Below are 26,248 nucleotides of genomic sequence, written 5' to 3'. Positions count from 1 at the left end.
ACCCTGGCCCTTGAGGTGCGGGGTGCCACAGGGCTCAATTCTGTCCCCCATGCTATTTAACATCTACATGAAACTGCTGGGAGAGGTCATCCGGGGGTTTGGAGTGGGGTGCCATCAATATGCCGATGACACCCAGCTCTATCTCTCCTTTTCTCCAGACTCCAGGGTGGCGGTTGAGGGCCTGGAGCACTGTCTGGAGGCAGTGAGGATCTGGATGGGGGCTAACAACCTGAAATTAAATCCGGATAAGACAGAGGCTCTCCTGGTTCGGAAATCCTCAATGCAGGTGCTGGACTATCAGCTTGCGCTGAATGGGTTTGTACTCCCCCTGAATAAGCAGATCCGCAGCTTGGGGGTCCACCTGGACTCGCAGCTGCTCCTGGATTCCCAGGTGGCAGCTGTGCCTAGGGGGGCCTTTGCTCAGATTCAGCTGGTGCGCCAGCTGCGGCCATATTTGGATCGTGCAGACCTGGCCATGGTGATCCATGCCTTGGTGACATCGAGGTTAGATTACTGTAACGTGCTCTATGTGGGGCTGCCTTTGAAGACAGTTCGGAAACTGCAACTAGTGCAGAATGTGGCGGCCCATGTGGTTACTGGAGGTAGGTGGTTATACCTTGTCAGTCTGCTTCTCCAGTGGCTGCATTGGCTGCCCATTCATTTCCGGGCCCAATTCAAGGTGCTGGTTTTGACCTTTAAATCCCTATACTGTTCTGGGCCAGGGTATCTTAGAGATCACCTACTCCCATACAATCCGGCTCGTCCTCTTAGGTCATCAGAGAAGGCCTTCTTACAAGTGCCGCCGTCTAGGGAGGTACGTGGGGTGGCGGCAAGAAATAGGGCCTTCTCAGTAGTGGCACCAAGGCTTTGGAACTCCCTTCCCCTTGACTTAAGAATGGCTCCCTCTCTTAAGACCTTTCGGCGAGGCCTGAAGACCCTTCTGTTTAAACAAGCCTTCTGAGTTCTAGGCCTTTTTAACATCTTTTTTAACATCTTTTAATATATTTTACAGGCCTGATTCTTTTATGATTTGCTGCTGCTCTATGCTCTTTTTACCTATTTTTTATCTGACTGCTGTTTTTATGACATGTGTTAATATGTTTTTATTCGTTTTAAATTATGTTTTTTAATCTGTTGTAAGCTGCCTTGAGTCCCTTCGGGGAGAAAGGAGGGGTAAAAATAAAGTTGTATTATTATTATTATTATTATTATTATTATTATTATTATTATTATTATTATTATTATTATTATTATCCAGTCTGTACATTTTGTTGGACTTGCAGCAGCTAAAGATCTGGCTCAGGTCTGAGGAGATCCATGGCAGAGCAGGAGGTTTACAGAGGGGTAATGGCAGCCTGATAGCCTCTGCTGGATACAGTGCTCACCTTTTTGGCAGGGCTGCACAGTAGGGGGTGGGAGGATAGAACTGGGCTCACAATCTAAGAACAAAGATGGGGGGACATCAGCAAACAGCCACTGGAAAGGACAATATATTTCCCTTTACCTGCTAAGTATAAGAGGACTTCCACACTAATCTCTTTGCCCAGTTAGTTCACCCTCCCTACTTAATTCAAGGATCTCACAGCCAGATCCTAGGCATGTCTCCTGAGAGGTAAGACCCACTGTGTCTTGTGGCACTTTCCGATTGCAAATGGTGGCTTAAAAGAAGAGAGAAAGAAGATGTTTCAGAAAGAGCTGGAGTCAGTCAGGTGGGTGCACTGGCCGAAACTAGCAATGACAATTGGATTCATCAGGATGAAGAGGACAGAATACAATTAAAATAAATTGTTCTGATTCTAGCAAGGAGCCAGCAACAGAGGCAGAAGAGGTGAGATAAATGAATTTATTAAGCACAAATTCACACATTCTAAAGATCTACCACAGTTACTGACATCACTTCATTTCCTCTGGCAAATATTTTAAAGAATCTGTGTAAAAAGATCTAGTAAGGCAGTGTATTGACTCCTACATTCACAAATTCTAAACTCACAAATTCTACCTTCTCATTAGCTTTCCCCTGTTATTTAGTTCAGGCCTCAATAAAATAATGTAACATTTGGGGGTAAAGATGCAACCCAGCAAACCAAGACCAGAGGCCAAGATAGAGAAGATCTCCACAGCAACCATGTACTTTCCTTTGGTGCTCAAGTAGGTGGGAACAAAGGAGAGCCAAACACTGCAAAAGACCAACATGCTGAAGGTGATGAACTTGGCTTCATTGAAACTGTCGGGTAGTTTCCTGGCCAGGAATGCCACAATGAAACTAATACTAGCAAGGAAGCCCATATAACTCAGGACACAATAAAAAAATGTTACAGACCCCTCATTACATTCCAGTATAATTTCTCCCACCACTGAGTGCATGTCCAAATTTGGGAATGGAGGAGAGGTTGCCAGCCACACAATACAGATGCCTACTTGAACAAGGGAGCAGGAAAGAACTATAGAGTAGGCCTGTCTTGTCCCCACCCACTTCCTCATCCTGGATCCTGGCTTGGTGGCCATGAAAGCCAGAACCACAGTGGTGGTCTTTGCCAGCACACAAGATACAGCCGCTGAGAAGATGATGCCAAAAGCAGTTTGTCGGAGGAGACACATCATCTTCCCTGGTTGTCCAATGAAGAACAATGCACAAAGGAAGCAGAGCAGGAGAGAAACAAGAAGTGTGTATGTGAGGGTGCGGTTGTTGGCCTTGACGATGGGAGTGTTGTGGTGCTTCATAAATGTCCCTATCACCAGAGCTGTGATGAAAGAGAACAAAAGAGCAGACAAGGCTAAAGTGATGCCCAAAGGCTCTCCATAGGATAAGAAGCTTATCTCCTTGGGAATGCAGAAATCCTGGTTTCTGTTTGGGTAGGTTTCATCTGTGCATTTATTACAGTCATTCATGTCTGGAAAAAAAAAAAAAAAAAGTATTTCAGTGTCAGAAACCAAGGTGCAATTCATCAGTCTCAGGAAAGCACCAGTCTCACCAGTGCTCCAGGGGTCCCACTTCTACCTCCCTCCATACTGAGAACTGTCCATTTATTCCCAGTCTCTGCTTCCTGTTCTATCGCCAGTTACCAATCTATGAAAGGACCAGTCTTATTTCATGACTGCTAAGTTTGTACAACCGTTTTAAGGTGAAACTTTCTCAAACACTTTCTGAAATTCCCAGTATACAATGTCAACTGAATTGCCTCTATCCACACGTCTGCTGACAGTCTCAAAGACTGCTAGAGAGTTAGTGAGGCAGGACATACCTTTGAAGAAACCACGGTGATTCTCCTTCAGCCAGGCTTGTAGATGTTTCAGAATTTTATATTTGATAATGTTTTCCACCAATTTACTCAGATGTGAAACTGACTGGTGTGCAATTTTCTAGACCCCCTGTTCCCTTTTTGCTTGTACTTGTCAATGATCACAGAGTGAAATTTTAAACTATCTGAAATTCTGAAACGTCTAAGGCAGTGGTTCCCAAACTTCTTATCACCAGGATCCACTTTTTAAAGCAACTGACTATTAGGACCCAGCTAGGTTTACCACACTTTTTAAAAAGGAGATCTAGAAAGAAATATTGTATTTATAATTGCCAGAAAAAGACCCTCATACTTAATATCTCTATATTTACACATGCTTGAACACTCCAGGAGCTCAGTTCCTTGCAGGGCAATTAGCGGCTATCTGACAAACTGCAGGAGCTGAGCTCTTTGCAGGGTAACTGGAAGCAACAATATCTGATTTTTCAATAGCCTCAGGACTTGGCAATTATTTACCTGATATTTCCATTACCCACCGGTTTGGGAACCACTGGTCTTAGACACTAGCGGAGGATCATTTCTATCAGCCACTTCTCTGCTTTGCACCTGAGAAGGTGACTGGCATGCTGGACAAAAGGAAGAAAATGCATTTCAAGTCGGAGCTACTACCTTGGAAGGCAGGAGCACTCTGGGTCTAGCTGTAGCCCTCCCCAAAAGGAACCAGTTCCTTCATAGAAAGAGCAACCCCGTCGGGAAGGAATTCCACACGTATATTTCTTACCCATCTGTGTGGAAATCTTCCCTTCTGGACATGGGATGCAGTCATAGCAACAAAACGGCTTCCCTTCCTTCACTTTCTTGCTAGAACCCGGATTGCAGCTTTCACTACATACAGAAAGAGGCTGCGCCTAAGCCGGAGATGAAAAAGAAAGAACAATAACCATCTTGAGAATAATGAACGTGGATTTCTTAAGATACATGAGCTTTTTCATGTGTTAATGAAGAGTTGCTATTCTTTGGCTTCATTCTGTGTTGCCAGTCAAATAGGCTCTTTCCTCTGAGCCGGTGACTGCCTGGTTGTGGTTGGATACCGCAGCAGCCATTTTGGCGCAGCTGCAGCCCTACCTGGCAGGCAGTTCACAATTGGGCTGCCCAGCATATTGACTGTATGTGGGAGCACTGCATGTGACACAAGGCACATTCTGCAGCAGCCTGCCCAGTTAGCCTTAACACACATGACCCCCCCCCCAACACACACACACACACTCCATGTGCATTGTTTCATTGCTGGCATGGCTGTCAGTATGCTTCTCTCCCTGTCACCTTGCAGCAGTCTGCCAGACACCATGGCAACAGGGGGCTCAAGATCATAGATGCGCGTGCATCCCCCCCCATTTGAACCTGTCGCAGAGGTGGATCTTTCCACCCTGGTGATACTCCTTGCCAGAGATAAGTGGTGGTTGTTAGCTGGGTATGGGGGAAGGGGACATTTTCCTCCTAGAATGGTGAGGTTTTTGATATGTTGATTTTTTCCTTTGGGAGTGGGTTGGGGAGTGTAGCAATCACCAGTTGACACACAGAAGACAAGGAGGCTAGTATGCTCAGTTGAGTGCCAGGGGCGAAATGCGGTGACAGCCTTTACTAAGCCCGCCACTTAGCCTTTTATTGTCTCTTATTAACAATACAAAAGCAATGTCTAAGTTACCTTTAGGCCACTCCTCTTTCCCAGGCAGAAGAGTGCATTCCTTGCTGGTCTCTTATCTACAACTCATGACTCATCCCTGTGTCTTTCCCTGCAGGGGGCCTCAAGTTTTTCAACTTCTCATGACACAGGAAGCTTCCAAGGTTTTCCTTGGATGAGAAAGAAGAGAAGGGAGAAAAAGGAGGAGGGGCGAGTGTTCTTGCCCAAAAAGGGTGGTCATGTTTCATCGAAAGCTCTGAAACTCAGTGCTTGTGCACATTTACAGTGCTACAGGGAGCATGGAGGTTAGGTAATGGGAGAGTATGAAATCTCTTCCATGTTTTGGCCTTTCCACACCTGCTTTTTCATTGGCATTGCCTTGAACCAGCATGGTGGTACTTTTGCCTAAAGGGGGCAAATGCTCCTGGATATTATTTTTGAGGTTATTCCTCTGTAGGCTTAATATTATGCATCTGGATAACCTGCATTTTATACAGAAGACACAAAGATGAGCAGAAATCATATCTTGATGGTCTTAAAACCACATAAAATCTACTTTTGTTCTATGTTTGGAAAAATGGACTATGGTTGAAAGCTCAAAAACATTTTTTATAAGTGAATGTATTCAAAATAATTACATTATTATTTATTTTAATTTTTAATAACATTAATTTTAAACCTCTATTGTCATTCTTTCCAGTATTTTATCACTTGATCCATTCGCAAGAATAAGAGACAAAGCAGAAAGTTGAAGTATCTCTTTCTTTTACATTTACTGATACACTACTCTTATTTGCCAAAAAGTCGTTCAGAGGTTAACAGGCCCAAATCCTAACTCACATTCCAGCACTGACATAGCTGTGCCAATGGGACGTGTGCTGCATCCTACAGTTGGGGGGCACTCACAGAGCTCTCCTCAAAGTAAGGGAATGTCTGTTTCCTTACGTAGGAGCTGCATTGCTCTTATGTGGGTGTTGAAAAGGACGTTAGGATTGTGCCCACAATTGACCAGTGCAACTTGAAACTTGACACAAAGTTTCATCCACACAGAAACTTGGTGTTTATTCAAAGCTGGAAGAATTCCCAAAAAGTAATGACCATTGGCCTACCTGGTTAAACCACCTGTGCCACTTGATAGCATCCTCATTGATAGAAAATGCCAGGGCCGGAGGGTCCTGGGGAGTCACCCTCCCGACTTTAACTCCGTGAAAGGATTGGTTGGAGGCAGCAATCCAGTTCAGAATATCAAATCCAACTTCCAACTCCCCATTCTGGTCAAAGGAAATCTCATCCCCAGCACTGTTGTTGAAGGAGACTCTCCTCAGAAAGTGATGAAGCTCATTGGAAGGGGGAAAAAGGGCAAGATTACAAAAGGCAGAAGCTGAGTGGAAATGCGGTGAATCTTTTACACTGAAAACATGACCACTCAACTACTTTAGTTGATCACAATATGCATTATCAAACAAAACTGCACCCCAACACAGTGGCTTTTCATTCTTCAGCCATGGAAGCCTTTGCAGAATGGCTGCCGAGGAAGATAACTTCATGGAGTTTATAAATAGCCTTCTGCATACTAAGAAGGTGTCAGAACTTGTAGGAGGACAAGAATGATGGTAGAACACTTCCACTTTTAGATATGAGAGAACAGAAGAGCTTTAACAATGCAAGTGTATAGCACAGTGTATAATAACTGTGTAAAAATGCCCTGTGCACATTTAAGTTCAGAGATCAATAAAAGGAAGCCAAGGAATACTGACTATTGATGATCGTGCTTGGCTCATAGGTGTGAGTAAAGATGAAATAGAAAAACAAGAAGAATTGAGTGAAGCTTTTCGCTCTGCATCTTGTCCTGTTGTTAGATACAATGATACTGATGCAATTTCTTATGCACATAATCCAGCTGTTACCTGCCACAGCAGATGCAGTAGAAGCTTCAGTCCTCCTCCATCTACCATCATCCTGTGATTGAGTCTAGATGAAGACATGGCATGTAAGGCATGGGCCACAGCATAGACAGCATTGTAGACACTGTAGCTGTGGCCAGTCATGCCCATTTCAAAAAGAAACGCAGAAAGATTCTCCAGCTTCTCCTCCCCTGTACAAATCTCCGACTCCACCTTGCCATTAACTGAATTGAAGAATACGCAGTCAAATGCCTGTTGCCAAAAGTCCCTGAGAAAACCATCTCCTTTTGTGCTGAAAGGGTTTCTCTTCTCAACGAACTGCTGAAATGCTGGTAGATCATTGGAGTGAATTGTAAAGGCAAGTGCACCGTGGAACAGTTCTATATCCCAAGTCCTTTGAAAGGCCGTTGAAGTGAGTTCCACTTGGGCTGTTGCTATCCACACTTTACCTTGTGCTGGATTTGTCTCATGCTCGAGTCCTGATAAATATGGTAAAAATCTAAAAAACATCAGGGAATAAGATTCTCCATAAGCAACCACGACATTTGTGTTGCTGTTCATGACAGTGTCATGTATTTTTGCTCCCTTTTGCAGCCCATCCAGAAGTTCAGTGAAAAAACGTATTTGTGGGACTCGTGCTATGAAGTCAAAACAGATCCCATTCTGAGAAAACATTGGAAGCACAGATTGCACAAATCTCTCTCCATTCTCGTTATCCATAACACCAACCCCAATCCACGTCCAGCTGAAATAGAGAAGCAAGGAGAGAATCCCTGCATACTGAAAGTCTTCCTTTGGGACCATTTGGTAGAAGGGAAGTCCTGGGGTTTTATCTTCCATCACTGGAGCAGAGCCATAGATAAGCTAAAGAGAAGGGAGTAGAGACGTTTTTTGAGGTTTCATTATATGATCAACATTTGCCATGTATAATGCTAGAGCACAGACCACAGAGTACAGAATCATTATACCTGGATTACTGAGTTTGATTTTGAAATTCAAATAAAAGTAATCCATTTTTTTTCTTCAAATACACTCATCCTCTCTCCAAGGCAGAAAATCTCTTAAAGAAAATCAATGGAAGAGTCAACACAGTGTTAAATATCAATATTCCTCATGGTGTCCCTGGTCATTGTTAAACAATCTGGGCAAGAATCTTTTAGGAAACCACTAGAAAAATGCAACCATGAGCTTGACCATGGTAGAAACCTGGGAAAAACATGATGCTATAAAATAATTGAAACTTCTACCTGTGGAATTTTGTAGACATCCAAGATGTTTGCCACGTTTAGGGAAATTAGGGGGTCCAGTCCCCCAATAACTGCAACCAAGTTGTACTGGGCATCACATAGGTAGTCGGGAACAAATCTCTCCAGTGTGAATATGAGTAGTAATGTGGCATAACAGGTCCACTTTTCTTGGAAATAGCTGTCATAGATGTGGAAGCCCAAAGTGACGTTTGGTAAGAGCTTTTCATTTCCATTGATCTCCTTTACTGCAAATGCCAAGGCCAGGATGTATTGGTAATTCTTGGGCAGTACCCTGGAATGTGAATTGCATTCTTTGTCAGGCAAAGATTCCCAATTTATGAGAATATATATCATTTTCATCACCATTTTTCACCATCTGTGCCATTTCAGTTTCTCAAAGCAGCACCCCTAAACCAAACAAGTTTTCTTTCTATGCTACAGCATTTGCCACACATATGATATTTTTACTGAAGAATAAAAAAGTGAATTGATTGTCGTATCAGTAGTCATGAATGGTGTTGAACACTCCCATAAACAGAAAGAATTCTGCAACGTACAGCAAATAATAAACTCTACTCTATATGAAGTCTGATTGAAGAAGTACGTGAAAAACACAGTGGCTGAGATGAAGAAGTATGTATGAATAGCATAATAGAATAATGCAAAGTCAGAGTTATCCGGGCTGATAGGCTGCGGTTGAATATATTTATCATCACCTAATGTTTTGTCTACTGCTGTGGCGAACATTTTTAAAGGCAGGAGACACACACAGTAGCATTACCAAAATACAGAGTGTAACTGTCGCTACCAAGAGTAACTGTCATAATAAAATGACAGTTAATTACCCTGCAAATAAAATTGTCCTGCTAATTGGGTAAGAGGCACTTTTTCAAGTGGGTGCTCCTTTTTTTAGCAGGGGGAGAGTAACTGGCCCACCTCACCCCAGCACTGTCTGTTCTAGTGGCTGTCTGCTGGTATTCATTTGCATCTTTTTAGATTGTGAGCCCTTTTGGGACAGGGAGCCATTTAGTTATTTGATTTTTCTCTGTAAACAGCTTTGTGAATTTTTAGTTGAAAAGCGGTATATAAATACTGTTAATAAATACTGTTAATAAAATAATTTTTTTTAAAGAATGGTATAAAGGCATGGCATGTTTCTATATTAATCAACTTTATTTTGACATGACAATATTTTTAAACACTACTGTATTTAAAGACCAGACCAGACAGGAGAGGTAAGTAAAGAAAAACTTTACTTATTTTTCCAGCCATCGCCTGGTCTCTTATGGGGCTCCTCAGATTTACACCATTGAAAAAAATGTCAATTCATACCCAGGTTTCTTTATTCAGTTATATTCCCTATTTGAGCAACAGTATTTGAGCTGCAGCTCTGACAACTGAGCACATAAAAGACAAAAACAAAACACGCAAAAGCCAAAAGTGCATGCATGTTTTAACCTCACTCCTTACAGAAGGTCTTCTGATGCTGATGATGGAGGTTCTTTAGTGAACGTTATTGAACGGGAAAGAAGGAAGCTGTGAGAAGCAAGTCCTCCAAGGATGAGGTCTCCTGACTGGTGAAACTCATGACGAGGAGGGTGTGGATCACGTAGCATGCACCTAACCATGTGAACCTTGCATGCTGTGTGGGGAAGTAGTGCCAGAAGCAGCACCACTAAATCTACCATTCTGAGTACAAATGTCTCTAGACACAGTTTCCGTGGATGCCGTCTATTTCTAGCTCTGAAGGCTGAGGTGAAAATGTCAGCAATCTGACTGGTGGACCCTTGCATGTTCCTAGTCCATTCATAGTCGATTATTAGTTCTGTTCTTTGTCTCTGAAACTACATTGCAGATTTCACCTGCAGTAGAATTAATTACAGGTCATTTGATAATTAAAGGGAAGTTACAAGTTCTATCTTGAAAATCCCCTAAGGAATTGCTAAAGAAAACATGTTGATCACATCTGAACAGAAGGTGTATAGGTCTTTCTTTCTTTCTTTCTTTCTTTCTTTCTTTCTTTCTTTCTTTCTTTCTTTCTTTCTTTCTTTCTTTCTTTCTTTCTTTCTTTCTTCAGAGTTGAAGTACTACTTGGGCTTGGAATGAACAAAGTTTCTCCTGCCTCGTGAACAGGACAGGTCTATTAATGGTTACTAGTCTGAGTTACTAGTCAGGTTAATGGTCTGAGTAGAGGTTCCAGAAGGGCCATGGTGGGAGAGAGGTATGCCTTTCTCTCTTGCTTCTGAGCTTCCTGGAGATAGCTAGTGGTCCACATTCTGAGAAAACATTGGAAGCATAGATTGCACAAATCTCTCTCCATTCTCATTATCCATAACACCAACCCCAATCGAAGTCCATCCGAAATGCAGAAGTAAGGAGAGAAGCCCTGCATACTGAAAGTCTTTCTTTGGGACCATTTGGTAGAAGGGAAGTCCTGGGGTTTTATCACCCATCACTGGAGCAGAGCCATAGATAAGCTAAAGAGAAGGGAGAAGGAAGGTCATAAGAATGATCACTTTCATGCAGTACTTTCAAGTGTAGAAGCCCATTGTCTGAAATCTTTACAGAATTGACATATTTTTTTAACAGAACCTTTCAGAATGCTGCCCACGTACTGTGGGTGACAATGTCCTATTGCCAGCCCGCCCCTTCATGAAGCAAGCTAGGTTGAGCTCAAACCAGATCGGTGCTGGACTGCTGGAGGCAGGGCATGTATACTGGGCAGAGGGTGCAAAGTCCTCATTGGTCTTTCAGGCAGCATTGTGGTCCCCAACCCAACCACCCTGTGGGCTAATCTGAGACTAGATAATAGTCCATTCGAGGCATAGTAGGCATTTTCTGCTCTTGCTTGTTTGGCTTTTAGCAAGGAGGTTTGTTTTGTTTTCTTGCATATCTCAGGTGTTTTCGGCCAGAATGGACATGGCTGCCAGGTATAATGCAGGGCAAGTCACAGGATTAGGACCTAATGTCCCTAACCCTAACCATGAGATAAGCAGGGGTCTGATGGGAACCTGTGACAAACCTAGAGTCTCTCTGGCTCAGTGATGCTGTCAACCGCTTGGACTGGAATCTTGAACTCTGTCTAAAGCCTGTCTGGCTTAGGAAAGGAGAACGGTTTGCCTGCCTTGATCAGCTTTCCAGGATTAGCATGGAGAACCTAATGCGGCTAAAAAGTGATGTAGAGCTTGAGCCCGGGCAGAGAAATAGAGATCAAAGCACTCTCCTAGGTTTGTTTCTGCCTTAAAGCATTTTGTGGTGTTTCTGTAGTTAGAACCTGCTGTAAAGGGAGCTATTGTTGCCATTTGTAATTCAATAAACATGTCCCATTTACCTAAAGAGGCTGCCATTGTTTCATGTAATTGGGAGGGGGGATTCTTGGGCAAATAGAAGTGGTGCATGTGAACTGCCCTGCTCTACAATGGGTCTCCTTGGACCTGCACTCACAATTTCACTAGCACAAGTGCAGGGAGAGAAATGGGGTGTGGAGGCTGTACATGGCGTGGATTGGACCCGGAGTGTGCCATCTCCACTGGATACACCTCCTCCCACAGCCTCTCTGTCCCACTCCACCCTCCCGCCCAATTTGGCTCCCTCCCTGCCCCATTCCACTTCCTACTATCCCCTCCTACCTTCACTGCCTTCTTACCTGGTGGCTGAAGTCCATAGGACTGGGCTGTTCAGAAATGAGTGTCAGCCCAGTTCTGTCTCCTCCTGCATCATAGAACGCAGCCGTGGCAACACAGCATGCACTCCCTGCTGTGTAGGGGCTTGAACAGAACTTGAATACAGAATCATTGAACACAAAACCATTATTCCTGTATCACTGAATCTAATTTTGGGACTGAAATATCGGTAGTTGATCTTCTTTTGCTTCAGATATACTCATTTCTCTTCTCCTTATTATATTTAATAAAAATAAAATATAATAAGAAAGACAAATGAGGAAACCAGGATTGGAAACTGTTGAGAAACTCATTATGCCACAATGAGTCCCACCATGGAAGGAATTGGAGATAAAGGGAGTCCTATCTTTAACTCCTACCTGTGGAATTTTGTAGACATCCAAGACATTTGCCACATGAAGGGAAATTAGAGGGTCCAGTCCCCCAATGACTCCTATCAGATTGTACTGGGTATCACATAGGTAGTTGGGGACAAATATCTCCAGCGTGGACACGAGTAGCAGCGTGGCATAATAGGTCGAGTTGTCTTTGAAGTAGCTGTCATAGATGTGGAAGCCCAAAGTGACATTTGGTAGGAGGTCTGGATCGCCATTGATCTCCTTGACCGCAAATGCCAAGGCCAGGATGTGCTGATAATTCTTAGGAAGAACACTGAAATGTAGGTTGCATTCTTGGTCAGGAGAATATTCCAAAATTTTTGAGAATATTAAAAATATGTGGTGTGCAAGGTTTTCATTACCAATCACTATCTATGCAACTTCTTTTTAAGGAAGTTAAGGACCACCCTTAGGCGGTCTTCCCAATACTAACACAATCCAATGTTATCCATCTTTGTCAGAACATCACATTAGCTATTTTTGCCAACACTGCTCATTCACATGCACAAGTGTCCATTCCTAAATGTGTCATAATGATAAAAAATTTAGTAGCAAACAATAAAAGTAAATAGACAATAAACAATACACACACAATAAACTCAAATTCGGGGAATTAGAATACATCCAGAGTGAGAATTTGGCAATGTCTGGCAGCTTGGGGGTCATCAACATGGATAGCAGCGTAAACAATTTCAGTGTGCCTCTAAATTACCAGTAAGCATGAGATTCAGCTTTTCAGAGAAGAGAGAATTTATTAAGAAATTTAGGGCACAATCCTAACCCCTTATGTCAGCACTTTCCAGCACTGACATAGCGGTGCCAATGGGACGTGTGCTGCATCCTGCAGTTGGGTGTCACTCACGGAGGCCTCCTCAAAGTCAGGGAATGCTTGTTCCCCTACCTCAGAGCTGCATTGCCCTTATATCAATGCTGGAAAGCACTGAAATAAGGGGTGAGGATTGTGCCCTGAGGCAAGCAAGGAAGTGGCATGTTTATTTTCAGTTACTTTGCTTAGGAGATGAGTTACAGATCTTAAATGGTTGCAAGTAAAATAAATACTTATGAATCACTGCATTTGGACAGGTAGAAGTTAAATGAAGAGAGAAATTAAGGAAAGTGAAGGGAATGAGAGGTTTCTGCTATGACTGTGCTCAGTTTCCTTCCCAGCCAGTCACAGATAGAGACCATTAGTGGGAGACATTGAAAACACAAAAGAAGACACAAAAGAACGGGCGCTTGAGATGGGAAAGAAAGGGTTCTTATGAGGATAAAAGGGACAGGGAAAACTACTGATCCTAATCTGCAGAGTAAAGGTTTGTCCCCTTAACTGCAATCGCACAAAGTACTTTACTGTAACTGGCTGCTGTCTCTGGGTGGCTGTCTCCTGTGTCACTGTTTGCCAAAGATACCAGGAAGTGCTTAGATGAAGGAATTGGCTGAATCAAGATTGAAACCAGAGACTGTGGTGCATGCTTTCATGGGCTAGGGAGGTATAGTTAAAGGAACAGTATAGTTAATCATACAAGTCAGAAAGTTGCTGCTGCAGCCTGGGGGAACTGCAACCCCTGAAAAGAGAGAGAGCCAGCCAGCCAGCCAGCTCTTCCTAACTTGCCTTGCTCTCTGCCAAGCTACTTGCTTGCTGCTTGCTGCCGCCTGGGTGACCCCAGCCAGGCAGACGGGAGGTGGAGAGAGGGTAAACTTTTTAGTCCAGTCATCAGGCAGCCAAAGGGGAGGTGGAGGTGGGGTAGGAGCTGAACTTCAGCTGCCCTAGGGAGACTCAATTCTTCTCAGATCTCCGGATTGCCCCTAGATTGCAGCTTCCGACTTCCCTCGAGGTGATAGCAAGCAAGTAGCAAGTACATGAGACCCACCAAAAAAAAAAAAAAAAAGCAAAACTATGCAATTGTTTTCAAAATGGTCTTACAGAAGCTCTTCATACAATGTTGGTGGAGGTTCTTCTGTGAAGGTTGTTGAAGGAGAAACAATGAAGGTCAGAGAAGCAATGCCACCAAGGATGAGATCTCCGGACTGATGGTACTCGTGAAGTGGAGGGTGTGGGTTATGAACTGTGCAGTTAACAGTGGCAGTTCTGCATACTGTGTGTGGAAGGAGTTCCAGCAGCAGGACCAGTAATACCAGCATCCTCAGTTCACAACCTGGGAGTACACAAAGGAACGTAGGAAGCTGCCTTATGGCGGAAGCTCCGTGGCAGTTGCGCTTTCTCTGCTCTGTCTGGAGATGTAGGGAATTAAACCTGGAACTTCTTCCATTCAAACCACTGGGCTCTACCACTGAGCTTCTGTTCCCCCATGCCTGTTTGTATCTCTTCCCAGCTCTGAAGGCTGGAGTGGGGGGACGGACGGACTGCATTAGTGATCAGACTTCTGGAAACTTGTCTATTGGTAGTGCCTAAGCCCACAAAATATATTTATTATACAGGCAGGTAATTGATCGTAAATAGCATGTCTCTTAAACTGTGGAATTTATTATACTATTTTAGATAATTAAGGACAAGACATTTAAAGTGGAAATTCCCTGTGGAATAGAGAATTTCCTGTGGAATTTTACTCTGGAAAACATGTTTTTTCTTACCTGGAGAAGGTAAGTTTTCTCCAGCAGAAGTCACTCCTGGGCTTGGAATAAGTTCTAGCAAGAAAAGGGCCCCAGACTGGCCTGCTGGAGAATATGATCTACTCAGATTTATTTCTTTTGCTGGGGTGTGTGTGAATTGACCCATTTTGTTTTTTGCTGTCATACCTCCAAATAGTGCAAAAGAACGTAAGAAGAGCCCTGCTGGATCAGGCCAAGGACTGATGTTGGTGTCCAGCTTCCTGTCTCTCACAGCGGGCGCCCAAGTGCCTCAGCAGAGCACTGCTTTGTTTGACTTGGGGCCAAATCCTATCCAACTTTCCAGCACTGATGCAGTCATGCCAATGGGGTGGGCACTGCATCCTGCAGTGGGGGGGGGGGGCAGTCACAGTCCTCCTTAAGATAAAAGAACACTTTTATGTAGGATGGTAGCAAAGCACCTCATTTTATATTCATTTAAAATTGGGTATCGGAGACATCGCAAACTGCCCGTTCTCATTTGAGCACATCTTCAGATCTTTCCCAATTCCATCTAGTGTTGCCACCACATTCTCAATTAATTGATTCAGTATATAAATTTGTCCCAAATAATTGTTTTCTTAGACTTGGGATTAAAATATATATATTGAGCATGTAGGCAGCTCTCAGATGTCCAGAGGTCTATGGAAACAAGCTGCCAACTGGAAGGCTTCTCACAGAGACACATGTTTTATCAGTGCTGGCTTATCTGTGCTGGCCTCTTCTTCTCAAGGCCAAGCAGTGCTAGGCCATTACTTGCAAATTGGCCTCAGCTGTGTGGTCCAGGAAAGGAGGGGGGAATTGCTCCTGAACAGGCCTGGTATCATTCCCTTGAACGTTTGGGACCTGTTAATTCTAATTGGCTGAACCACCATAGTTGCTACTTGGTGCAACACCCAGGCCAGGTTGCATCATCCTTATAAGTTTTTCATGAGGTCCAGAACCTCCTGATTTGTTGGAGGTTTCCAGAAGGAAGCCTCTTAGGTACAAAAGATCCTTCCTGGGATGTGCTTAGTTGCCACCTATCAGTGTTCCATCTGTGATCAGTGAGCTAGCCCGCTGATGGATGTGGGAGTGACCTGTATGCCCTCAGGTGTTATGCTGCCAGGTTATCCAGTAAGTGAATAGGAATTTAGCTTTCTTGTTTTCTATTCTGCATATGCATAATTTCCAGTTCAGCATTACAAGAGTAAAAGGCCCAATCCAGAACTCCATTAGAGCTGGCACTGAGCACAAACGTTGTGTAATGCATGTTCGTGCCACACGCAGAGGAGGGGTCACCAGCACTAGGCCAGAACCAGTTGGTCCTGAGCCTCAGAGCCATGTGGAGGATGGCCAGCACTCTTGCAGTGCCTGCTGGCAGTGAGTGCTTTTGGGGTAGGGAAGGTAGGGAGTGGGTGGAACAGGGCAGGAGATGGTGGGGTGGGGGAGGAATCTGAGTGAGAGGGCTGTGGGACCAGCAGAGCACTGCTCTGCTAAATTGTATGCTCTGAGTCCGGCTGAAAAGCCCAACATGGAGCTCCTCCAGTCCATACCAGCAAAATAGCCTGTGTGGACTGGAGGAGAGCCTTGCAGGACCTATGCCCTTATCCAGGGGAAGGGGACAAATGTCCTCTTCCCCCGAGGAGACTTCCCCCTAGGAGACTTCCCCCAAGGAGACTCTGGTGGCTACCACAGTGCCCATAAGATGTAGCAGTAGCAATTTCAGTGCCACTGCTTCTCCAGGCACTCAGCAGCTTAGGATTGGGCTGTAAATGTTATCTTTGTCTTATTCTTAAAAAATCCTTAATAATTTACAGCATTGTGTGGTTCTTGCGGGGAAGGTTTAGCTCAGCTAAATCCCATGTTGACCACAAAGTCACACTATTGAAAACCTTTTCCCCTCTTTCTGTAGAAAATCATGCAACCTCACAAATACAGTTAAAAAACAAACTAAAATGAAAAGTCTTAACCAAAGCCATTCCCATTCTTCCCATTGGCCAGATTAAGCGACAGTGGAGGCTACAGGTGGAGCGAGAAGTCGGGGAGGTGCATTCTTCCCCTTAAATAGCAACAGCACTCCATTTCAATTTCTGGTGCCCTATGCACTCCTCTACAAAGATGTGTCAGGGATCCCTGCTGGCGCATGCACAGAGTGGCACAGCACTGAGTCCCACACTTCTGTTTTAGTTGTCTGGTTTGTATACAGCAGATGGGGGGAGGGCAGAGGGAGTATCAAATCCAGTTGGAGGATGTGGAGCAGGCTTGGGTAGTGTTTATTGCCCACTTCATCCCTGCAGATCCCTCTGATGTCTTGCTCAAAGTGGGGCCTTGGTTGCCTATTCAGTGCCTCTCCAGGTACAAGCAGCTAGGATTTTTTGTTTGTTTCTGCTCTTATTTTTGCTTAAAACTTTTCATACATCTCAAAATTAGTAGCAAACAAACATTTCAATGGACCTTACTCCCAAGTACGTCTGCACTGAATCTTTTCTGGAGTCTGAAATTCAGATATGCACCCCCCAAAACTCCTACCTACAAGGAAGTAGGCCTCCTTGAAGTGAGCACAAGGAAAGACGCATCTGCTGTGTCTCTCTGAGCTTCTGTGAAGTGCCATTTTAGTTATAATAAGACAGAAACAAAAGTTTTATTCTGGACTAGATAATTCAAAATCGGAGTGACATCACTAATTGATACCGTGCAAGATTTAATCTCTGCCAACTGAGCAAAGTGGAACTTTTTAGACGATGCTCCTCTCATATTTAGCAGGGGGAAACCAACTGCCCATATTCACCCTAGCATAGCATACTTTCTTGTAGTTATTTACTTCTGTTTGCTCTTCATCTTTTTTTTTAAGGGTATGAACTTTTTTTAGACAGGGAAACACTTATTAATATATTGTGCTATGTAAACCGCTTTATGAATTTTTACGTTGAAAAGCAGTATATTAGTAGATTGGACAGCACCAACAGCAATAATAATTTGAAAATGCTCTGAGAGGGGTGAGTGGAGTTTGCCATGCCTCAAAAGGTTATGATTACACACAACAGGGCTGTGTCTTACCTCTGTCTTTGAGGGAAACAAGCCTCTGAGATACTCTTTCAAGAAACACCAACAGGGTAACTTTTTCTTATTTTTCCCACACATTTCGACTCTCTAGATCAGACTGATCTAAACTCTGGCCCACGGGCCAGAGCCAGTACATGGGAGTAAAGGTTCCTGGTGCAGCAGTAGCAAAGCCTTGCCATTCTGCCCCATGGATGCCTTTCTTCATGCCAGATCATTGAAAAGTCTCCCAGTAGGTAGCTGCATCCTCAGGAAATTGGGGTACAGAGCCTCCTAAGGTGATATGAAGAGCAAGGCTGTGCAGTGATCCAGAGTGAAGAAAGCTAGCTGTGGGGTGGAACAGTAAGTCTTCACCACCACTGCGCTATGCTGGGAATGGTTATTCCGGCGGAACTTGGGTGCGGTTTGGAGACCACTGTTCTAGATCTTGATGTTAAGCAGGCCAGTATGATGTCATAAAAACATAGGAGGAGCCCTGCTGCATCAGGCAAAGATCCATCGTGCCCAGCATTCTGTTTCTCACAGTGGACCACCAGCTGTCTCTGGGAAGCTCAAAAGCAAGAGAGAAAGGCATATCTCTCTCCCACCTTGGCTCTTCCAGAACCTCTACTCAGACCGTATTGCTGCTGAACCTGGAGGCAGAGTTTATCCATCATGACTAGTAACCATTAATACACCTGTCCTGTTCACAAGGCAGGAGAAACTTTGTCTTGCGACTCAGTCTAGTTGGTAGTGTGATTCTTGCATTGGTTCATTCCAAGCCCTTCAACTCTGAAGAAAGAAAGAAAGAAAGAAAGAAAGAAAGAAAGAAAGAAAGAAAGAAAGAAAGAAAGAAAGAAAGAAAGAGCTATACACCTTCTGTTCAGATTGATCAACATGTTTTCTTTAGCAATTCCTTAGGGGATTTTCAAGTCAGAACTTGTAACTTCCCTTTCATTATCAAATGACATGTAATTAATTCTACTGCAGATGAAATCTGCAATGTAGTTTCAGAGACAAAGAACAGAACTAATAATTGACTGAATGCTGGAATAAAAACATGCTTTATCCAAAGTTCAAACTAGGGTCTAGGAACATACAAGGGTCCACCAGTCAGATTGCTGACATTTTCACTACAGCCTACAGAGCTAGAAATAGACGGCATCCAGGGAAACTGCGTCTGGACAGATTTGTACTCAGAATGGTAGATTTAGTGGTGCTGCTTCTGGCACTACTTCCCCACACAGCATGCAAGGTTCACATGGTTAAGTGCATGCTACGTGATCCACACCCTTCTCGTCATGAGTTTCACCAGTCGGGAGACCTCATCCTTGGAGGACTTGCTTCTCACAGCTTCCTTCTTTCCCGTTCAATAACATTCGCTAAAGAACCTCCATCGTCAGCATCAGAAGACCTTCTGTAAGGAGTGAGGTTAAAACAGGCATGCACTTTTGGCTTTTGCGTGTTTTGTTTTTGTCTTTTATGTTCTCAGTCGTCATAGCTGCAGCTCAAACACTGTTGTTGAATAGGGAATATAACTGAATAAAGAAACCCGAGTATGAATTCACATTTTTTTCAATGGTATAAATCTGAGGAGCCCCATAAGAGACCAGGCGATGGCTGGAAAAATTTTTCTTTATTTACCTCTCCTGTCTGGTCTGGTCTTCTGGCCAGTATACAGGGACCACTGCACAGATACAGTAGTGTTTAAAAATATTGTCATGTCAAAATAAAGTTGATTAATATAGAGACATGTCATGCCTTTATACCGTTCTTTAAAAAGCATTTATTTTATTAAGATAGTTTCTCTTGGTAGCGACAGTTACACTCTGTATTTTGGTAAGGCTACTGTGTGTGTCTCCTGCCTTTAAAAATGTTCGCCACAGCAGTAGACAAACATTAGGTGCTGATAAATCTATTCAACCACAGCCTATCAGCCCGGATAACTCTAACTTTGCATTATTCTATTATGCTATTCATACATACTTCTTCATTTCAGCCACTGTGTTTTTCATGTACTTCTTCAATCAGACTTCATATAGAGTAGAGTTTATTATTTGTTGTACATTGCAGAATTCTTTCTGTTTATGGGAGTGTTCAACACCATTCATGACTACTGATACGACAATCAATTCACTTTTATGCTTCAGTAAAAATATCATACGTGTGGCAAATGCTGTAGCATAGAAAGAAAATTTGTTTGAAATGGGTTTAAAGGTGCTGCTTTGAGAAACTGAAATGGCACAGATGGTGAAAAATGGTGATGAAAATGATATATATTCTCACAAATTGGGAATCTTTGCCTGACAAAGAATGCAATTCACATTCCAGGGTACTGCCCAAGAATTACCAATACATCCTGGCCTTGGCATTTGCAGTAAAGGAGATCAATGCAAATGAAAAGCTCTTACCAAACGGGACTTTGGGCTTCCACATCTATGACAGCTATTTCCAAGAAAAGTGGACTTTGTATGCCACGCTGCTACTCATATCCACAATGGAAAGATTTGTTCCCAACTACCTATGTGATGCCCAGTACAATTTGGTTGCAGTTATTGGGGGACTGGACCCCCTAATTTTCCTAAACGTAGCAAACATCTTGGATGTCTACAAAATTCCACAGGTAGAAGTTTCAATTATTTTATAGCATCATGTTTTTCCCAGGTTTCTACCATGGTCAAACTCATGGTGGCATTTTTCTAGTGGTCTCCTAGAAAGATTCTTGACCAGATTGTTACACCATCACCAGGGACACCATGAGGAATATTGATATTTAACACTGTTGACTCTTCCATTATTTTTCTTTATGAGATTTTGTGCCTTGGAAAGAGGATGAATGCATTTAAAGAAAAAATATTGGTTACTTTTATTTGAATTTCAAAATCAGAGTCAGTAATCCAGATATAATGACTATACATTCAGTGATATATGTTCAAGCATTATACATGGCAGATGTTGGCAATATAATGAAACCACAAAAAGCTTCACTACTTCCTTCTCTTTAGCTTATCTATGACTCTGCTCCAGTGATGGAAGATCTCTCCAGACTGGCAGAATGGGCAGCAAAATGGCAGATGCGCTTCAATGTCAGTAAGTGTAAAGTCATGCACATTGGGGCAAAAAATCAAAACTTCACATATAGGCTGATGGGTTCTGAGCTGTCTGTGACAGATCAGGAGAGAGATCTTGGGATGGTGGTGGACAGGTCGATGAAAGTGTCGACCCAATGTGCGGTGGCAGTGAAGAAGGCCAATTCTATGCTTGGGATCATTAGGAAGGGTATTGAGAACAAAACGGTTAGTATTATAATGCCGTTGTACAAATCGATGGTAAGGCCACACCTGGAGTATTGTGTCCAGTTCTGGTCGCCGCATCTCAAAAAAGACATAGTGGAAATGGAAAAGGTGCAAAAGAGAGCAACTAAGATGATTACGGGGCTGGGGCACCTTCCTTATGAGGAAAGGCTACGGCGTTTGGGCCTCTTCAGCCTAGAAAAGAGACGCTTGAGGGGGGACATGATTGAGACATACAAAATTATGCAGGGGATGGACAGAGTGGATAGGGAGATGCTCTTTACACTCTCACATAATACCAGAACCAGGGGACATCCACTAAAATTGAGTGTTGGGCGGGTTAGGACAGACAAAAGAAAATATTTCTTTACTCAGCGCGTGGTCGGTCTGTGGAACTCCTTGCCACAGGATGTGGTGCTGGCATCTAGCCTAGACGCCTTTAAAAGGGGATTGGACGAGTTTCTGGAGGAAAAATCCATTATGGGGTACAAGCCATGATGTGTATGCGCAACCTCCTGATTTTAGGAATGGGTTAAGTCAGAATGCCAGATGTAGGGGAGGGCACCAGGATGAGGTCTCTTGTTATCTGGTGTGCTCCCTGGGGCATTTGGTGGGCCGCTGTGAGATGCAGGAAGCTGGACTAGATGGGCCTATGGCCTGATCCAGTGGGGCTGTTCTTATGTTCTTATGTTCTTAAGATAAAACCCCAGGACTTCCCTTCTACCAAATGGTCCCAAAGGAGGACTTTCAGTATGCAGGAATTATCTCCTTACTTCTGTATTTCAGATGGATATGGATTGGGGTTGGTGTTATGGATAATGAGAACGGAGAAAGATTTGTGCAAATGGTGCTTCCTATGTTTTCTCAGAATGGGATCTGTTTTGACTTCATAGCACGAGTCCCACAAATACCTTTTGTCACTGAAGTTATGGATGGGCTGCAAAAGGGAGCAAAAATACATGACACTGTCATGAACAGCAACACAAATGTCGTGTTTGCTTATGGAGAATCTTATTCCATGACCTTTTTTAGATTTTTTCCATATTTATCAGAACTCGAACATGAGGCCAATCCAGCAAAAGGTAAAGTGTGGATAGCAACAGCTCAGGTAGAAATCACTTCAATGGCTTTTCAAAGGACTTGGGATATAGAACTGTTCCACGGTGTACTTGCCTTTACAATTCACTCCAATGATCTACCAGCGTTTCAGCAGTTTGTTGAAAAGAGAAACCCCTCCAGCACAAAATGGGATGGATTTCTCAGGGACTTCTGGCAACAGGCATTTGACTGCATATTCTTCAATTCAGTTAAAGGCAAAGTGGAGTCAGAGATTTGTACAGGGGAGGAGAAGCTGGAGAATCTTTCTGGGTCTCTATTTGAAATGAGCATGACTGGTCACATCTACAGTGTCTACAATGCTGTCTATGTTGTGGCCCATGCCTTACATGCCATGTCCTCCTCCAGAATCAATCATAAAGCAAGTTCACATGGAGGAGAATTATTGCTTCAGCAGCAACATTTGTGGCAGGTAGTAGATTTAATATCTTTATGTGAGATTACATTTTATTATTGTATCCAGGCACAGAGCATAAAATCAAAAACAGACTTGCCCGATTTGTCCTGTTTTTCCATTTCAAAATTATTTTCTCTTGTCACAAGCCAAACATGTCTATCAGTATTCAGTCAGCATTTCCTGCTCTCTTAGCGGTCTCTGAACTTCCATGTCCACATTGTACATGGATATACAATGTGCATTTTGCTTGTTGTTGTCAATACTGATATGTAAACTGAGGTACCATCATGCTTGTGCTCATCTCGTAATCCTTCCCCTTTCCTATTAGCAATAAACTGATGGACAAAGTCCATGTTGCTCCCCTTCTCATGTGCTTCCCTTCAAAGATGTCCATAGCTGGAGAGTGTGATATGATGTGTGGCATACAGAGTTAAATGGCCACATTGTCAAAGTGTTCCATATGGCGGATTCAACACACTTTAATCCAGTGGCTTCCTCCTCCTCCTCCTTCTTCTTTCCCCCAAGCAGCTTCATCACTTCCTGGGTAGAATCTCATTTAACAACAGTGCTGGGGATGTGGTTTCGTTTAACGAAAATGGGGAACTAGAAGCTGGATTTGATATTATGAACTGGATTGCTACCTCCAACTTATCCTTTCATAGAGTGAAAGTTGGAAGTGTGATTCCCCAGGATTCTCCACCCCTGGCATTTGCTATCAATGAGGATGCCATCAGCTGGCACAGGTGGTTCAACAAGGTAGGTCCATTATCATGTATTGTCTGAGAATTATTGCAGTTTTGAATAAAAACTGAGTCTCAGCATGCATTTACCATGTTGCATTGGAAAATGGTTAAAACTGATATTGTTTTCTTGACAGATAATAGATAATCCTCCTACTCCGAGTTGTGCCCAAACCTGGTCCTTGGTTGTGCTGGATGCAGTGCAGGCAACCCAGCCTTCCAGTTCCAGTACAATTTAGGATTGCACCCTGAGTAATTTAAAAGCTTACAATAAGTAGTAGTTTAAAAATTTATTTAAAATAAATAAACCTCCTGAATAAGAGTTAGAAGTCTAGGGTCTATACTGAGTTTAACTAGTTTGTCCCATAGCAGCGATCTATTAATGGAGTCAAAGGCTCCTTTAAGATCCAGAAAAGCAACATATAATTTTTGATTTTTTAGCCTTGTGTACTTGTCAATCAGATGAGCTAAAACAGCACAGTGATCAATTGGTGAAGATCCTTTTCGAAATCCTATCTGATCCCACCCTGGAAGGCCCAGATCTTCCATCCAGGATAGCAGCTTGTTTAAAAGATGTTTTGCATAAAGTTTTCCCCCCACTGATAAAAGGCTTATAGGTCTAAAATTGGAGGGATCACGATGGTCGCCTTTTTTGTAAATAGGCACTATAGTAGCATTTGTCCATTCAGCTGGTATTATACCTGTTTGGTCCACCACTGTGAATAATGAGGATAGAATAGGGGCCCACCATTCAGGGTCCACTTTCAGGATCTCTGACAATACCAAATCTGGCCCAGGAGCTTTCCCTTGTTTACTTTGAGAGACTAGCTCTATAATTTCTTCAGTGGATACAGGAGGCCATGGGGTGGTTGCTGAAGGATTTAAAGTAAAAGATGCTAAGCCACTTTCACCCTCTTGGCAATATAAGGTGGAGAAAAAGCGGCACCACTCGTGTGGGGAGATGACCATCTGAGAGCGAGGTGCAGTTTTCTGAGCAGAATTGGTGATTATACCCCAAAATTGCTTAGAATTTTTATGTTCTATGGCGGCTAGTAGTTTATACCACAAGCGGGAAGCATAATTATGTCGCTTTTCTTGGATCAGTTGTTTCAGCTGCTTCTTTAGAATAAAATATGTATCGGGAATTTGAATAGCCCCTGAATAGCGGTATTGCTGGTAAACGGATCTAATCTGATTTTTGAGATCCATACAATCCCTATCAAACCAAGGGGATATTGTTTGGGATCCCTCCCCTGTACCACCTTTAGCAGAGGGTATACTAGTGTAGGAGACTAAAGTGGATGAAACCCTAGAGATTAATAACTCATATATCTTAATTAGTTCTATCGGATCTGACTCATTTAAAAGTTGGATTCTATAGCTCTTGTACGGCTCTGTGTAGAGCAGTTCGCTCATTTTCTGATTAACTGTAGTATTCCACATGATTTTAGGCCTAATTTCATATTCATTTTCAAGTTCTACATCAGGGGTGGAGTACTGGAAAGAACCTAAATCTAGCTTGAGTATTAAAGGAAAATGGTCACTCATTCCTAGATCATCAACCAAAAAATCAATAACATTGACCTTGAGGTGAAGTGGAACCAAGAAATAATCTATAACACTGGAACCAATGGCTGAAGCATAAGTGAATTCACCTGAATTGGGGAAATCTACAAGGCCATTTAACCATATTGTATTAGACTTGACACAGAATCTGGCCAAATAGAGGCCAGCTGCATTTGTTTTATTATCTTTGGAAAATCTTTCTAAAGAAAATAAATCAAGGAGAGATGAATCAGGATCTAAGTTTGCGGCAGTACTGAGCAACGTCTCTGAATTTCCAACCCTGGCGTTGAAATCCGCACTGATAAAACAATGGCATGAAGGAAATTCCATGTCTAACTCCGTGACAATTTTAGAGAAGGTGCTCCAATTCTGGGATAATAATTGGTTGTTCAAGCCAGGAGGAAGATAAACATTTACAATTATTAACTGGAGATTGTTAAGAATAAGCTTGACTGCATGACATAATTTGCTAGGTGTCTTGGTGACCACCAGTTCTGAATTTAGCTGGGAAGAGACAAAAATTGTCATCCCCGCTTGCAAATGCCCCTTGGAGCTTATTCTATAAACTGGAATGTTGTAGGAATTAAAACCTTGAAGGTGTAAAGGAATTTGAGACCAGGTTTCCTGCAAAAGGATTATGTGAAAATCACATAAATATCTCTGGAAAGTCTCATCATTAACCTTGCTACGCCATCCCGCAATATTCCAAGAAAGAAGTTTTAAATATGTCCTTGATGTGAGATCAGGTGTTGCAGATGTAAGTCAATCTGATGGGAGAGCTTGAATGTCTTCCTCTCCACGTCCCAAAGAAATAAGCTTTTGTGTTTTAGACGGTTGAACAGCAGATGGTCAGTGGGGAACGTTAGAGTTCGACTGAGCAGTCCTTGTTTCAATAGAGGTTGAGGTCATGGTCATCTGTCCAGCCATAGAGTCTTTAAGTTGGACTCTAATCTTATCCAAATTATCAATAACTTTGGCTTGCTCTCCAGCAGACAAATTTTTAAAGGCCTCCAAAACCTCTGAGGAAAGAGATCCCTCCTCAGCCTCCAGTTGGAACAAAAGTTCTCTAAAATCTAGGTCTTCTTCCCCAGTATTGCCTTGGGTGCATATAGTTTCCAGTCTCATATTACTTCCATTGACCATGCTGGATTTCTGGAGAGCAGCGCTAACGCCAGATGATTGTAAATAAGCTGTTGGTTGTTCTATGTTGGGTGCCTTACCAGCAGTATTTATTGGCTCCCCAAAGAGTTCAGCAGGAGGGGATGTTTGTTCAGCTGTTTCTCCTCCACCTTCTTGTGTAGAGGCCAGTAGAAGTACCAAGTCCTGAGAGTCATCCAGCTCTGCCAATTCTCGCTCAGAAGGGGGAGCTGTATCCAT

General features: G+C 43.0%; 1 protein-coding gene across 1 annotated transcript; it reads right to left on the bottom strand.

Moving 5' to 3' along the window:
• Nucleotides 1-1,995: 1,995 nt before the first annotated feature.
• On the bottom strand, nucleotides 1,996-26,248 carry LOC136653377 (vomeronasal type-2 receptor 26-like). The gene is made up of 8 exons (XM_066630283.1): nucleotides 26,189-26,248; nucleotides 12,114-12,392; nucleotides 10,466-10,548; nucleotides 8,072-8,363; nucleotides 7,554-7,569; nucleotides 6,828-7,048; nucleotides 4,006-4,147; nucleotides 1,996-2,891 (listed from the first exon to the last, which is right to left on the bottom strand). The coding sequence occupies exons 1-8, from the start codon at nucleotides 26,246-26,248 to the stop codon at nucleotides 1,996-1,998; spliced, it is 1,989 nt and encodes a 662-aa protein (XP_066486380.1).

This window comes from Tiliqua scincoides, chromosome 5 (genome assembly GCF_035046505.1).
Source record: "Tiliqua scincoides isolate rTilSci1 chromosome 5, rTilSci1.hap2, whole genome shotgun sequence".
Classification (NCBI taxonomy): Eukaryota; Metazoa; Chordata; class Lepidosauria; order Squamata; family Scincidae; genus Tiliqua; species Tiliqua scincoides.
The sequence above is the reverse complement of the archived record's forward strand: the minus strand, read 5'-3'. Positions and strand labels throughout refer to the sequence as shown.

Excerpts from the sequence above, each read along its gene's own strand:
- LOC136653377 (XM_066630283.1), bottom strand. The coding sequence starts at position 26,248 with ATGGATACAGCTCCCCCTTCTGAGCGAGAATTGGCAGAGCTGGATGAC. Across the intron at positions 12,393-26,188 it reads TGGATGACTCTCAGGACTTG|AATTATCAGCACATCCTGGC; the intron begins GTACTTCTACTG and ends GTTCTTCCTAAG. Across the intron at positions 8,364-10,465 it reads GTCCCAAAGAAAGACTTTCA|GGTACTGCCCAAGAATTACC; the intron begins GTATGCAGGGCT and ends TTCACATTCCAG.